General features: G+C 41.2%; 2 protein-coding genes across 5 annotated transcripts; one reads left to right on the top strand and one right to left on the bottom strand.

The window, feature by feature from the left end:
* Positions 1 to 1,431: 1,431 nt before the first annotated feature.
* On the bottom strand, positions 1,432 to 10,069 carry LOC103388209 (uncharacterized). Of its 2 annotated transcripts, none has more exons than XM_008323114.3 (7): positions 9,398 to 10,069; positions 3,292 to 6,067; positions 3,010 to 3,202; positions 2,755 to 2,853; positions 2,416 to 2,668; positions 2,188 to 2,304; positions 1,432 to 1,709 (listed from the first exon to the last, which is right to left on the bottom strand). In XM_008323114.3, exons 2-7 carry the CDS (start codon positions 5,664 to 5,666, stop codon positions 1,540 to 1,542), a joined length of 3,207 nt encoding a protein of 1,068 aa, XP_008321336.1. In that variant the 5' UTR covers positions 5,667 to 6,067; positions 9,398 to 10,069; the 3' UTR covers positions 1,432 to 1,539. The 2 variants fall into 2 exon arrangements, with proteins under 2 accessions (XP_008321336.1, XP_024917282.1); XM_025061514.1 differs by lacking the exon at positions 9,398 to 10,069 and adding an exon at positions 7,515 to 7,586.
* Positions 1,624 to 14,189, top strand: LOC103388199 (uncharacterized protein C1orf43 homolog). 3 transcript variants are annotated; one of them, XM_017037941.2, is made up of 8 exons: positions 1,624 to 1,758; positions 8,512 to 8,667; positions 11,292 to 11,393; positions 11,491 to 11,599; positions 11,685 to 11,744; positions 12,059 to 12,225; positions 12,309 to 12,367; positions 12,449 to 14,189. In XM_017037941.2, exons 2-8 carry the CDS (start codon positions 8,602 to 8,604, stop codon positions 12,681 to 12,683), a joined length of 798 nt encoding a protein of 265 aa, XP_016893430.1. In that variant the 5' UTR covers positions 1,624 to 1,758; positions 8,512 to 8,601; the 3' UTR covers positions 12,684 to 14,189. The 3 variants fall into 3 exon arrangements, with proteins under 3 accessions (XP_016893430.1, XP_008321323.1, XP_008321324.1); XM_008323101.3 differs by lacking the exons at positions 1,624 to 1,758; positions 8,512 to 8,667 and adding an exon at positions 10,259 to 10,813; XM_008323102.2 differs by lacking the exons at positions 1,624 to 1,758; positions 8,512 to 8,667 and adding an exon at positions 10,818 to 10,918.
* Positions 14,190 to 14,987: the final 798 nt, after the last annotated feature.

Genomic DNA, 14,987 nt, shown 5'->3' on the forward strand with positions numbered 1-14,987 from the left:
CCTGAACATCAGAGAACCTCTGCTGTGTGCCTCGCTCCTCGGCTTGTTTTTCCACAGCTGGTAAAACCTCCGGATTGGCTGCTGAGTTTAATGACCCTCGCTGTAAGAACTGGGGTCATAAAAGCCCGATTATCTGGTGACCTGATGTTCGGATACCGGACGCGTTGTTTGTTAACGATAAACTATTTAATATTTATGTAGTGCAATAAGCACTGATTGGCTCTAAATACAGGTGTGATTCCTGTACTTAGTCTTATTATGATTGCATGTAGTACTGTTGTTATGGATACTTGTATGAAATGCTGTATTTTTGAAAAACACAACTATACTGTGTTTATAGTTTATACTTTATATATATATATATATATATATCCATATATTGTATACATATCTCTTCTAATTTTAACAAAATGATAAATTAAAAATAATTATTTTATATATATAATATTCTACATGCGTTCGATCTTACCATCTCCTGCCACCTAGTGGTGGAAGAGGAATGGATTCATTTATTTGACAATGAATGTTTTGAAGAAAACTGGCTTTATAGACAAATATTACAGCTGTAAATAAACTACAAAATTGTCCAGGTATCTCCAAAGTCCCCTCGGCCCCCATCGCCCCTTGTAGATAAGACTATTGCTTCATTTTCTACTATATTTATTGATGGCTCCTGTAGATAATTCTGGCTGAAATCCAGATTTTTAGCCATGTGATCCACTGTAATCCGTTTAACTTTACTTCTGACGGTGTTTCATACCATGTCAGCGCAAACATTTGTGTTTCCAAAACATTTCTGGTGTTATCTGTGACGGTGTCATTACACTGCCACTGAACTCTGTACACCTCAGTGATTACGTAAAATCATTTGTTGTTATCACAAATAGTTACACACTGGGAAAAGTAAAGGTGGGAGAACGTTATCAAGTGCTGTTCGCCGACACAGAGTTTCTTGTTTCTTTCTTAGATTACATTCCTGTTTAAATACGACGGCATCACATGATGTGTGTTCCGCCCTCTACCGGACATATGAATAACTCAATCTTCTTCATCTATCTTCTTCATTTAGGATTTATTTAAAAAAAAAAGCAAAAAAAGCAAAATAAAGTCTTCATATATTTTTCATGTATTTACAATAGAATACATTATGATTTTAAATTTACAGTGGACATATTTAGCCTACAGCTGATGATGCAATTTGTATAAAATTTGGCAAATGTAATTATATGGCAAAATGCATTTTTATTTATTATTATACTAAAAAAAATCACAGACCTTGAGGTAGTTGTAAATGTCTGAGGGATAAAAATGCACACTTTGGACCTGGTCTCTTTGTTTCCGTCAGGGTTTCATCTTAATAAATAATGTTTAAAAAATATAAAAAATAAAGTTGTTTAATGGCACTGTTAACTTACTGTAGGTTATTTATGGCTTACTCATATGCAGAGTAGATACAACATATTGGTGCCATTGGTTTTTTTTGTTCTTTTGTTCTTCATCACTGTGTAAAAAAATATATGTCGTTGGCAACAAACGTCCTTAATCTTCATGTTTACTGATTTTCAGAAGCCGCCGTAGAATCACGTCCACCGGTCCTGTAGGGAGCCTCCTGATGAAACTCCAGGCCTCCAGACGCCTCATCCCCAGCATGCTAACACCTTCGATCTCTAGGATCTCATCACCAGGACGCACCTTATCAACTGGACCTCCTGGAAGGACATCAGAGAAGAGGGTAACACAAGATCCATTTATGGAAAGGTTAGCAGCAATTCTGACAAATGTTATTGTTTTTCTTTTAAATATAAACAGGGACAGGCAATGTTAGACACATGGACAAGTGTTCGATTTTAAACAGCTCAGAGGGTTTGAATGTCCAGATTCTCTGTAACATGTGCACACCAAAAAAAGTCCTTATCTGTTATCTGTTTACTAAAGGTCTCTGGCGTCCACACAGAGCAGCAAACAGACAGATCTTTTCTTTGATTTTTTTTTTACTAAGATAGGGGTTACCAAAGTGAGGGTCATGTCCTTTAAATGGGACACGCAGTGCTGTTGTGGGGGGACATGCCAAATGTGGGTGGTTGACAATAGTCTCATCTACAATTATTTATTATTTAAAATATATCGGGGTTTTTTTATTCTTTGATATATTGACAGTTTTTATTTGAGTACAGTTTGAGCTCTCACCCTGAAAAACCTTCTGTACACTGAGGGGTCTGTTCCCCAGACTGGAGCCCACACCCCCCTCCAGACTGAAGCCCAGATCTCTGTCATTCTTCTCCAGTCGCACACACATGTCCCAACCTGAGAGGAATGGAAAAACGCACACGCACAAGTGGTTATCTTATTTTCAACAACTGCAGATTCAGCACCGATAACTTCGATATCTTTCGGAGTGCTCGGCTCGTTTCTCACCCGCCTCGGTGAACTGAGGAGTTTGCGTTGGTGCCTGAATACATGTTTTTACTCCACTCTTCGTAGCATCACCAGCATCTCCCCTCCTCACGACAACCACTCCCATCTCCCGAGTCTTGGCTCTCCTCAGCACTCTTAAAACCTCCCAGTGAGCAAAGCCAGACAGTGCTGTGCCGTTGATGGACAACACACGGTCTCCTTGTCTAATGGAGCCTTCCTGAGCGGCTACGCCGGAGTGAAACACCTTATGGACCTGAGCGGACAACGACAGGCTCGCCAGGTCACGTGACACAAGAAAACATTTTTTGTTAAATGGATTTGAAGGCCGGGATTTCTCACAGTGACTGGTTTGTTCTGGTCGACACCTCCTGCCACACTGAAGCCCAGACCCACTCCCATCTCCTTGTGAAGAACAACCACTTGCACAGCATCATAGTCCTGTGACAGAGATGGAGAGCACCCAGAGATTGTTTACCCCACACACAGAAGATAAACAGGATGAACTGACTGATGTCATAAATTGTTGCAAAATTATGGAAGATGAGAAAAAAGTTCTTAAATGTCGATTAGTGCGCACCATCGCTGGTACAGTACCTGCTGACTCTCCCCCAGGTTCTTGACGTCCTGCAGCAGCTTGTCCAGCTCTTCCGTGGGCATCACTGACACGTAGGAAAGCGCAGACACGTCGGAGCTCAGGGAGGCCGACCGTCCGCCCGTCGACTGCCATTCGTCACTGTCGTTTTCAGACTCGTTCTCAATTCCCGCAAAGTTACACAGGTCTGACAGACTGTGGGGTTCAAACGGAGAGACGAGGACTTAAAACAACGTTTGTTGATTTCAACCAAACTCATCTGATTACATTCAAAGTGTACTGACCTGAGGCTGAAGCTCTTTCGATCCGACTGGCTCATGTTACTGGTGATGGTCACGGAAGACTCTCCCGAGTCAGAATCGTAGGGGGAATCTTCATCCTTCTGCGTACCTTCATCGTCATCGTCATCTTCCACATCGTTGCCACCGGCATTCCAGACCATAAAGGCCGAGTTGAGGCCGGAAACCCAGGCATTGAGGTCCAGAGCTTGTTTCTTCTTCTTCTGGTGCACACCGCTGTCACCAAGAGAGATGGGATCAGGGAGGTTGTTGTAGGGTGAGGAGGACACAGGGTGAGGGGGAGGTGTGGAGTCTGGTTCAGGAGTTCTGACTGGTGTGCAGACAGAATCTCTGTCACATGGATCTGTCCTGGGAAAGGACTTTTCAGCTGTAGGTGAATGGAAGGGTGAGTTGTTGGGAGTGTTGGTTGGAGTCTCATCTTCATCACCTATAGAGGAGGTCATTGTCAGCTTATGTCCACCAGAGGGCGTCTCATTTGATGGCATATCTGTGGCTCCTAAGTGTTTCAGACCGGATTCTTCAGGGCTGGAGACTTTGGAGAAATCCGTCTCATCGAAGTGAAAGCTGTTCTGTTGTCTCATAGTTTCTCTGTTCAGAGGAATTTCAAGTGTGGTCATAAATCTGGAATTCTGACCCAACTCTTCAGGAATCTGAACTTTTTTATCTTTCACAACCAAGTCGTTCGTCTCCCTTTCTGTCCTCCATGGTCTGACCATGTCTTCTGATATGAACCTGTCCAACAGGAGCTTCCTCTTGGCTCGTAGCACCTCCTCTTCACCTGTGCTCTTCACCTTCCCTTCCTCTTTCAATCCCTCCCACTTGTCTCTAAAGCTGCTTATTTCCTTGGCTGACCCACTTTTCCTCACTCCGTCATGGTCCACGCTGTGCTGTGCTGGCACCGAGAAGGCTCTTCTGGGCAGCTGCTGCTGTCCTGTCGCCAAACTCTGAGATTTCTGTGACAGAGCTTCAAACTGATTGATCTTGTTTCTCACACTGGCTGCGGAGGAGAAACCAGTCCGATCCTTTCTGTCTGTTGTTTTCAATGTGTTTTTTCCTGTGTATAATTCAAATACGTCCTCGTCTGTGCTGAGACTCCTCACTGGGGTTGGTTCCTTTGAACCGTAACTCGTTTCTTTTGGTCCATTGGTCTCTCCCTTGTCTCTCCAGAGAGTCACCTGATAAGTGCTCCGGTTCGTGCTGAAAGTTGTTGGAACGTCTTGAGGAACATTAAAGCCTCCTGAAGCTCTGGCAGATCTTATCTGAGCAGCTACAGAGTTCCGGCTCCTGGCTCTGTCCAAAGACCTGGTGCCTATGTCCGCCAACCCCGTCCCTGGGGACATTTCCTCTGAAACTCTACCCTGCACCTTCCCCTGCCATGGTCTTCTGGTTCCCTCTGTGGAAAATGAACTTTCTGGACTCAAAGTATCCTTCTGTGGTGACCACGTGGTCGTGCTAGGCACCGGGCTGTAGGAGTGTTTCTCTCCTGAGAAACGTCGTGGAAAAGTTCCATACTCATACGACCTGAGTTGTGGTGAAACGGGGGAGTCTGGTGAAGTGGAGGGGTCTCTGAATCTGCTGTATTCATTAGCTTTACCAAAACCAGCAGATCCATAGAGTTTCTCTATCCGCTCCAGGATACTCTGACCTCCAGCTGGACCCAAGGACAGAAATGTCTCTGTGGACCTAGACTGGGACTTGATCCTGGAAGGGAGGGAATTACCCCAGCTCAGGGCACCCAGGTCACTGACTGGGCTTTTCTCTTGAACACCAGTTCTACCTGCAGAACTGTAGACGTGCACAGAGGACGTCACCCTGGTCTTCACAGTCTCAAGTCCTGTTCTTTTTTCATCAAAGCTGTTGACGCTCGGTCCTGAAGTGGTTGACAATGTGTCATCTCTTCTGCCGTGACCTGGACTCTCCCCTGTCCTACAGTCCAAACTCTTACTTCTACTGCTCAGAGTGTGTCTCCTCCACTCCGTCCTGCCCCTGCTGTCGTTTCCAGACTCTGTCTTTCTTTCTGTCTCTGAGATCAGCTTGTGTTCGGTACCGTTGTGTGTAAGTTTAGAGGAAATCTCATGCTCCTCATGTTGACCTCTGACATTGCTGAAACCACCAATCCTGGTCTGATATTTTGCAATTCCATTCTCATCCCTGTTTGTCCAACTTGTGTTTGTCCCATATGTTAATCTTTGTCCAACATCTTTGGCATCCTCCCTCTTTTGGTCTGAGAGACTCCTTTTTTTAATACCTGGTCTGCGGGTGAGAGCATATGAAGGGGAGTTAGCCGAGCGGACAGTGAAGCGTGGCTCTGTCCGCCCCGTGCCCTCGTTCCCAGGAGGAGGGAGGACGGACAAGTCCATTGTCAGAAGTAAACAAAGTAAATGACCTCCTGTCAAGAGCCAAATCCCAAAAAAAAAAAAATCAGATGATTGAACTGATACTTGTCCAAATCCAAGCAACCGTCCTTTAGACTGAACTCTGAAACCAGTCCATTTGAGAGCTGCCTCTGTGGGTCAACGCCACCCACATCCTCTGCCCCCTCTACTCCACAGATGTTTGGATTGAAAACAACAGCAAATACGTTTTTAAAAAATACATATATAAATATATATGTATATATATATATATATATATCCGTGATGCTTGATAATTGCTGTGTTGAGGTCTAGGTGTGATGACTCCAACAGGTTCCGCCTTTTATTCTGGTCGTTGCACAACTTTCCAGTTCTTCAGCATGACTGCAGCGAACGCCTTTCATTCCCTGTCGAGCATGAATAAAATTTTAGTTTCCATAGTCCATATATTAGTCAGATTCCATTCACAGTTAGCGTAATACAAATATATATATATAATATAATATAAATATAGATAAATATAAAGATGAGCACTAAGTTAATAAAGAGTAACACTAAATATTAGACATGAACCAAAGCACCGTTAATTCACACTTTAAGCCTGGTCTACTGAAATAGAGGTTCGTGGCCCACATGTGGCCCATACACAACATCCGGGCGGCCCAGTCTGTGTTTATTTTAAAAAATGCAGAGTGAAACTGGGAGAATGACAATTGGCAAGTGATCAGAAATTCCTACAGATGACAGGCCAAGAATGCAACACTCTGTGTAGCCTGCAGACATGCAACCCACAGAAGTGTTAGCAGTTTACTACGCAACAACACTTCCTTCTCAAAGCAGAGGTAAAATTAACTTGACCCCACATGGACTGACGTGTAACTCCTGCTTTCTCCCTAAACTCCAGACACTGAATATGTTTGATTTGCGGTGAGTGTGTTGATCAATTGAAAACGTTTTCATCACACATCTTATATTTCTGTCCTCATTGGATTAATTGGTGTCGAAAATCAGTTCCAACTGAGTTTATAATCATTCATTCTGCCCTTCAGCCGTGATTTAAGGAGAGTACCTCAAACCTGTAACCTTTTGAACTCTCCCACACATCACGTCAGTGAGGTGACAGTCACAGAACAGAGGCACTTTGTTCCAAACACACGTAATCAGAACTGTTTACTTAGGCAACACACTCATGACTGCCTGTTAGCATCGGCTAAAGCTGCACAAAAAACCGGAAAAACTCACCTAACAGCAATTCTCTCTGCAAAAGACGCTGTATGAAACTGTGGTGCAGCCACGAAACGAGGCTCAGAGACACTGAACGACGAGACCAGACCAGAACAGAGTTACATTTATTTACATACAGCCCGGAAAGAGAGGGTCACCCACAGGTATTGTTACTGGTGTCGGACAATGGCCCATCAGAGATATCAGAGGATTGTCTTTGATCAGTCATCCACTCACAGTTAGATATCAGTCAAGAACATTATTTAATAAGAGGTTGATTTGCAGCAAAAATATAGGAATTAAAAAAAAGGCTTAGTGCACAATATATTTCAGGGCTTCATCTTATTATGTGTAACTGAATTAGTGCTGGGCTGTGCTGTCATATACAGGTGAGTCCAAGTGTCAGTTTACAGAAACACCTGTTCTGCCAGGTCACAAAGCCTCCCATCTGGGTAACCTGGGCAACACGGCCCCGTTTGCTCCACGCTCCCACTGAACAGCAGACACAAGCACAGTCGCGTGTTGACGATGGTGGAAAAAGACAGACTTTTACTCTGAGCACAGTTGTTAGTGAGAAATATTCACTGCCAAACACACACACACACACACAACAAATACAACACACCTTACCGTCTTACACGACCTCTGCCTTAGACCATGGTGTTGACACAGGTTTACAATGAAGGCAATGCCTGCCAATGACATCAGCTCTCTCTCTCTCTCTCGCTCTTTCTCTCTCTCTCTCTCTCTGTGTCTCTCTCTGTCTCTCTCTCACACTCCTCCCTCTCTTCCTCTCTCTCTCGCTCTCCCTCTGTGTCAGCGCTGTTCTCAGCTGTGCATTATGGATTTGTGCCTGCTGAAGTCAACTTGCTACACTGGTTTATCCTCTCCCTCCCTCTCTCTCTCTCTCTCTCTTTCTCTCTCTCTCTCTCCCTGTGTCTGTATGGTCTCTGTCTCTCTCTCCTCCCCCTTCCATTGTTGTTCTCTTTCTTTTTCCTTCTCTCACGGGGTAGCATTCTTAACTCCACTTTACCAAGACTCAGCCCTCAACAGGGAGTGCACACACACACACACACACACACACACACACACACAGACACACACACACACAGACATGATCATTTGTGGGGACAATCTTTTCATTCATCAACCCTTTTATTGTTCTGGTTAAAAAAAAGGGTTCTATAGAATTACAAACCCGAACGTAAAGAATGTTGAATTTGTTTCTTGAAGACTGATGTAAAGAACAGGACTGAAGTTCAAGTTCTTCATTTGTCAGTCAAATCCTGGGAGTTATTTTTAGAAGGCATTGAATTACAACAATAATTTAGAAATGAACCTGTGGTATATGATATGTAGCAGGAAGATTAAAAAAAAAAAACAGTAAAGAAAAGCCTGTACGCGCGGTCAGGAAGTGCAGAGCAGAGTATGTAAATAATGCACATTGTAAGAAGAATGGAATTGTGGGAATTATGGAGGGCATCAAATTGTTTTTGTTTAAATGGGAGTTTGTTTGTGTCACAGTCTATACAGTTAATCACTAATATACTGTAGTTTCTGAGTGAATATATATTTTTATAAAATTCATGTTAGATTTTTTACTTTTTCATCTTTTCCTTTCACCTAGTGTCACCAGGGCAGCCTGACCAACAGCCTGACCAACAGCCTGACCAACAGCCTGACCAACAGCCTGACCAACAGCCTGACCGACCACAGCATGTATGCATTCATTGCACAAAGGGCAACCAGGACAGTTCACCAGTCCATCCCAGGGCCACATATGGTAAATGTACACATACGACCATTTACACTTATTAATATATTAATTAATAAATCATTAATACTTAATTAATAATTAATAATACTCAATAAATAGTGGGATGAAAATCAGAGTGACAAGTGGAAAAATCCATACTGAAAGAAAGAGTGGGAATCCAACTTCAGCACAAACCAGTTTGTTTGTGAAGGGCAGGGTCGACTTTGTGACAAACACAAACTAAGACTTAGCCAAATGATGTAGAAAAAAAAAGACAAAACACAAAAATAGCTACTAGTTAGCCAAATCAATAGATACAAACACTACAGACTACTAGCGTAAAATCTGAGTATGAGAGTTTGATTTAAATCACTAGAAGACAGTAAGTCGTCAAATACGCCCATGACCTGTATCAGGTCGATTTGTCAGCAATGTGAAAGATCATCATTACGTAGCTTTAAATGTTAGGCTGATAAACATCATAAACTCCAACTCAGAGATTAGCTTCAGGTTCAGACCAGAGGCCCCGATGTCTTCGTATGGCTCTAAAACACCAACATGGAAAAAATGTTGTTGTTTTTCAAACATACGGTCTTGTGTGATTTGTGTGAAAACCCAGAGTTCCAGTACAGACTTACACGCTCTCTGAGGCATGAAGGACTAGTTCAACAACAATCGCTCCTTTATCATGTAAGACGTGCAGCAGCAAAGAGGCTTAAATATAGATTTATAAATGGAAAAAAAGTGCAGAACTTACAGTTTTCTGTTGTCACCAGTCCCATCATCTCATCTCACTGCTGCTTTCGTGTTTGCATGCACCTGCATCTGTCTTTTTCATGCAACAAAGGAAATTGTGGTTATCACGTCTGGGTGACATTGTGTAACTGACGTGTCTGTCTGCCTGTAGTCAGAAACCTACAGCAGACTGAGACGAAACAGTGAACTGTGAAGAGACAGACCTGAAGATCCAACCAGTGTTCAGACTGGTCGGTTGCACGATCTTCTCAGCACACAAAATAAGTGTGTCTGTCTGTGTGTGTGTGTGTGCAAATAGCTCCAGCATGGCTCCACAGACACCCACCCTGGTGCCCGATACAAGAATGGCACCCTGTTTCTCTGCAGGATGTATGCAAATAACTTTCTCGCTCGAGCCATCGGTGGTTATAATTCATTCTTCAGGGTGTAGGATTAAGAGCAGCTGTTTACACAAGAGACAGTTTATGTTCTGTAATCAGCAAGTCACAGTGGGTATAAATAGTGGAGAGGGAATTCACGGAACAATAGACTGCACTCATGACAAAGTTAGGTCGTTCACTAGTTGGTATGTTGTCATCAGTGTCAATCTTAGAAATCTGTAATTATTACATTTGATAATTGTTCTTAATGTAGTCGTCTAGTTTGGTTTGATTGGATTTTTCATCTTTATTATTTTTATATAAAGTTGACGTACCAAAAAAGTATATTTTAACCACAAAAATGGACATAGCTAAGTTTTTAAGGCAAATGAGTGTATTTTTAGTCATTTTTTATCAAATCAATATTTAGTATGCCTGTATGTATTTATGTATGTATCGATGTATGTATGGATACATACATACATAAAAGGTAAGATAGGTGAAAAAAGTGAAAAATGTTCCTCTAAAAGTTTCTGTTCTGTCCGTTTTCAGATAACTTATTATTATTTTAGAATTCTATAAAATGTCGGAATGACTTTCCCTCAAATGTTCATTCATAGAAATGTCTTTATTGAATGATAATTCACGTTACATATAATGAGTTAACATGATGCCAGCAGGATTTATTAAGGCTTTCATTGTGATTCTGGCCAGCAGAGGTCAGCACCGGGCAAGGAGACGTCTGCGCCTCTGCGTACCGGTCACATGACTAACACGGAAGTCAACAAAGTATAGCGACATGTAACTACTCACAGGCACCTGTCTGTCGTTAACTTCCCCCTTTCCTTCTGTGTGTGTCGTGTTCCGTCCGCTCCATGTGTTTAAACAACGACCACCCCGATGTAAATGTTGGCTTCTTACTGGTCAAGTACCGGGCGTCGATATCGTAGTATTTTATTATAGTTTAGTCATAGAGTAAACACACTGTTAGAAAGATGCGAAAAGATTCGCTTCTCTCCAGCATAAATGTGGTGCTGGTCATGGCCTACGGAAGCCTGGTGAGTCTTTTTCACTGTTTTAATGTGTGTTTGTAAACTGGGAGCGGTGCAACAGATGAGTAAATCTGGTCTGAATTAAAAACGAATGTTTACACTTGTAAAAAGGTAACACATACAGTAAACAGCGGAAAATATGTATTTCTTTAAACGATTTAGTCATTGGCAGTAGTCTTTTTTTTCTCTTGTCTTTAATTTGCTGTATTTTATGCTAACACCGAAGCGGAAGCTGATTCTCCGTCAAACAGCTAAAATTTAGCATACAAACATAGCATCACATATTTAAAAATGTGAATATTTTGCAGGTTTTAAATTATATAACTTGTTTTCTGACGTGTAATTTAATTTGTGATGCAAAATTATCCTCTCAGAGCAGCTCAAAAGAAGGAGACAAACAAATCAAATTAAACAAACAGGGAAAACATCCTGTTTTTGGTACAAAAACATTGGGATTGATTTAAATTCTCCACTTCCTTTACAGATTTTTGTTCTACTGTTCATTTTTGTCAAAAGACAAATTATGCGGTTTGCCATGAAGTCCAGAAGAGGACCACATGTTCCTCTGGGCCACAACGCACCCAAAGTAAGAAAAAATAGTTTCCATTTTTTTGTTTTGTTTGTTTGTTAATGGTTCTCTCTCACTGTTTACTTCATTTTGTGATTCTGTGTCTGTGATGTAGGAGCTCCGACAGGAAATTGAAGCCAAACTGTGTCAGGTCCAGAAAATCCACTTTGAACCATGTCTGTTGTCCCCAGATGATGACAGGCTGAAGCAGAGAGAACACACGGGTGAGACAAACACACACACTCACAGACACACACACACACACACACGCTGACAGTGTACATGAACATTATAATATTTGTGTTTTAGGGTCAAGTTCCTTTGACTACTTGTACAGGATGAAGGCGCTGGATGCCATCAGAGACACTGGTCAGTTTGACTCTTCATTGACAATCACCACTTCATTGTTATTACAGTGAAAAGCAGTTTCAAAGGAGACACTGGTCAGTTTGACTCTTCATTAACAATCACCACTTCATTGTTATTATGGTGAACAGCAAAGTTTTTTTTCTAATCAATAAAATGTTTTGTTTTAGTCTAAGAAATAAAATGAATTGGTACAATATATATTTGTTTTTTTACATAAAGCTCATTTTTAAATGAAAAACTAGGACTTCAGTTTTCCCATACATTATAGAAAGTCAGCCAACTGTATTTTAAATTTCTCTGACTTGTGTTCAAAGATTTCCCATTTCGTGAACTGGGTGGAACTTCTTCTGCTGTGACGGGAAAACGATTCCGAACCTGGCTCCTGCAGCTGAAAAATTCCCACTGCATGTTCCGGGACAGCCATGTTTCCCTGATTGACAAAGTACTGGAGGGGTATAATAAAGCCCGGCATGGAGCTGAGGCCAGTAGTTTTTGGTTTACTGTGTAGATTGTCATCCTGTTATTTCGATTACTCTGAGTTTACTGATTTTCTGTTTTCCACAGGCCTTCGGTGAAGCCGAGTTTCTTAAATACCAAGAAGCTCTGGGTGAACTGGCCACTGTGTGAGTAAACACACAACTTATCCCCAGCTAATCCCATCCTGGAATGTTAAATACACACTCCCTCTGCCTTTGTGGTTCCAGCGTGAAGTCTCAGAGTGGCGGTGGCAGCAGCAGCAGCAGCAGCACACTGACGCAGCAGCACCAGTCTGCAGCCAAGGACCTGACCAGTATGACGGAGCCGGCCAGCAGTGCCTCCTCTCCCACCCAGACCACCTACCTCATATCAACACTGCAGCAGCGGAGCAAACGGCCCAGGAACTTCCTGGAGCTGAAGAACTTCAAAGATAACTACAACACTCTTGACAGCACACTCTGAGACAAGATCCAAAAAATCTTATGTCCTGCCAGCAGGGGGTGGTACAGTGATGTTACAGCCTTTGTTTTGTTTGTTTTTAGCACTAACACATATTTGCCTGGTTTGCAGCTCTGTGACATCAAACTACTGGGTCTGCACCGCTCAAGCATACAAGGGTAAGTCAAAAAGTTCTAAGACAGATGTTTGACTTTCAAGAGGTTGCAATTTTTTTCTATACTAGTGTCAAGACATGTCTCTGAGGTTTGTCTTTGGACATCTGTTCTTTGTCAGGTATTGAGCAGTGTTATGTTTTTTATAGTTTCTTTCCATCTTCTGAAATAACAATTTTAAATGTAAACCGACGTCAAGTTTTTAAACAACCTCAGATTGAAACCCTTTATAATTTTAACTAAACCACATCAGGACAGATTTTTCTGTGTCTCTAAATTTGATCATTATTTCTTTGTCAAATCTTGAGCTGTGTAGTGTTTTATTTGGTAAGATTTTTTTAACTATCAAAAATTAACGGCATATAAATAGAGTTTATTTGGCCAATTAGATTTGATATTGTTTAAACGGCACATGTTGGAAAAAGTGATTGCAACCAGAAGGTCTTAAGTGTTCATGTTCCTGGAGAGAGTTGTTCTCTGGTTTCCTCCCACAGTAAAAAAAAAAAGTCATGCAAAATGAGGTGAATTGTTCACTCCAAAATGATCCTAGGTGTAAAAGTGAGCGTGAATGCTCATTTATCCCAGTATCTGGACCTGTGATGACTGTAGAACTGTCCAGGAAGCTGGAAACGACTCCAGCTCCAAGGTTTCTTTTTCCTTTTTTTTCATTTGTCTTAGAACATTTTGACTTATCGTTGTGAACTCTATAACCCGTGCATGTGTAAGTAGCTGCTTAGGCTATTAGTCTGTATATATATATATACAGTATATATATATATATACATGTATACATATATATATATATATATATTCTTGTAGCGCTGATTTGACCAAATCATAATCAAAAGCTTTATGGCTATGCAATAGCTTCAGACAATCGGTTTACTGTATCTTGCACAATGTTCAAAGCCAATGCAGGTTTGTTCAATTTATATTACTGTATGTTGTCATGGTGATGATTACTGTTAACGTTACTACTGCCAGAGGACACACAGCTGTGTTGTCCCAGGTTTTGTTAATACCACATTAAGACAGAGTTGTTGTTGTTGTTTTTTAATTCTTCAACCACATTATTACGTCACCTTATTATTATGGTATATTACACTGCACTGTTCTTACACAACTGTGAATCAGAGTTGTTAAAGCCTTAAGTCTGACTTCAGTCTGACAGAAAATCTTAACTTAATTGTGATGCTCTTCTTTCTTAATGTTGTATCTTAGTGCAATGTAACTGAACAGTATTCCGGTCCACTGGTGTCTACGGAGCCGGAGGTAAAACCTCCGCTGATAATGCACTGCCTGTTAACGTTGTCTGCCTAGTTTTTTTTTTTTTCAGGATTCTCATAGAGACCAAATGCCTGTGGATTATTTTTTCATTTGTGCCAACCTCACAAACTGCCATTTAAATAAAACGGTGGAATCGATCAACTCTTTGGGTTTAAATATGTTGGTTTCTAGCAATATGAGGAGTGTCCAGCAGGTGGTGATCACGTCGAATAATTCACATGTTTGATTCTTTAAGGACAGTCTACTTTGTTGACTTTAATTTTATCCGTCAGAAAAACAAAGGGAACATTTTAAAAAATCTTGTGTAGGAACAAAAACTTTTCTGTTCCTACAAAAATATTACTAGTACAAAAGATTTTTTTAACTATCAAAAATTAACATATGAACCATTTTGTAAAAAAATGTGCATCGTTTCATCGTTACATCCCTGGTACATGCGGCATATAAATAGAGTTTATTTTGCCAGTTAGATTTGATATTGTTCAAACGGCACATGTTGGAAAAAGTGATTGCAACCAGAAGGTCTTAAGTGTTCATGTTCCTGGAGAGAGTTGTTCTCTGGTTTCCTCCCACAGTAAAAAAAAAAAAAAAGTCATGCAAAATGAGGTGAATTGTTCACTCCAAAATGATCCTAGGTGTAAAAGTGAGCGTGAATGCTCATTTATCCCAGTATCTGGACCTGTGATGACTGTAGAACTGTCCAGGGAGCTGGAAACGACTCCAGCTCCAAGGTTTCTTTTTCCTTTTTTTTCATTTGTCTTAGAATATTTTGACTTATCGTTGTGAACTCTATAACCCGTGCATGTGTAAGTAGCTGCTTAGGCTATTAGTCTGTATATATATATATACAGTATATATATATATATAC

Source organism: Cynoglossus semilaevis, chromosome 13, assembly GCF_000523025.1.
Source record: "Cynoglossus semilaevis isolate Cse_v1.0 chromosome 13, Cse_v1.0, whole genome shotgun sequence".
Lineage (NCBI taxonomy): Eukaryota > Metazoa > Chordata > Actinopteri > Pleuronectiformes > Cynoglossidae > Cynoglossus > Cynoglossus semilaevis.

Bases quoted from the DNA above. Each gene is read 5' to 3' on its own strand.
- LOC103388199 (XM_017037941.2), top strand. From the start codon at position 8,602: ATGTATGCATTCATTGCACAAAGGGCAACCAGGACAGTTCACCAGTCC. The intron at 11,600-11,684 runs GTGAGACAAACA...TTTGTGTTTTAG, and splicing joins GAAGCAGAGAGAACACACGG to GGTCAAGTTCCTTTGACTAC. The intron at 12,368-12,448 runs GTGAGTAAACAC...TTGTGGTTCCAG, and splicing joins CTGGGTGAACTGGCCACTGT to CGTGAAGTCTCAGAGTGGCG.
- LOC103388209 (XM_008323114.3), bottom strand. From the start codon at position 5,666: ATGGACTTGTCCGTCCTCCCTCCTCCTGGGAACGAGGGCACGGGGCGG. The intron at 3,203-3,291 runs GTCAGTACACTT...TGAACCCCACAG, and splicing joins CGAAAGAGCTTCAGCCTCAG to TCTGTCAGACCTGTGTAACT. The intron at 2,305-2,415 runs GTGAGAAACGAG...CATTCCTCTCAG, and splicing joins TCCTCAGTTCACCGAGGCGG to GTTGGGACATGTGTGTGCGA.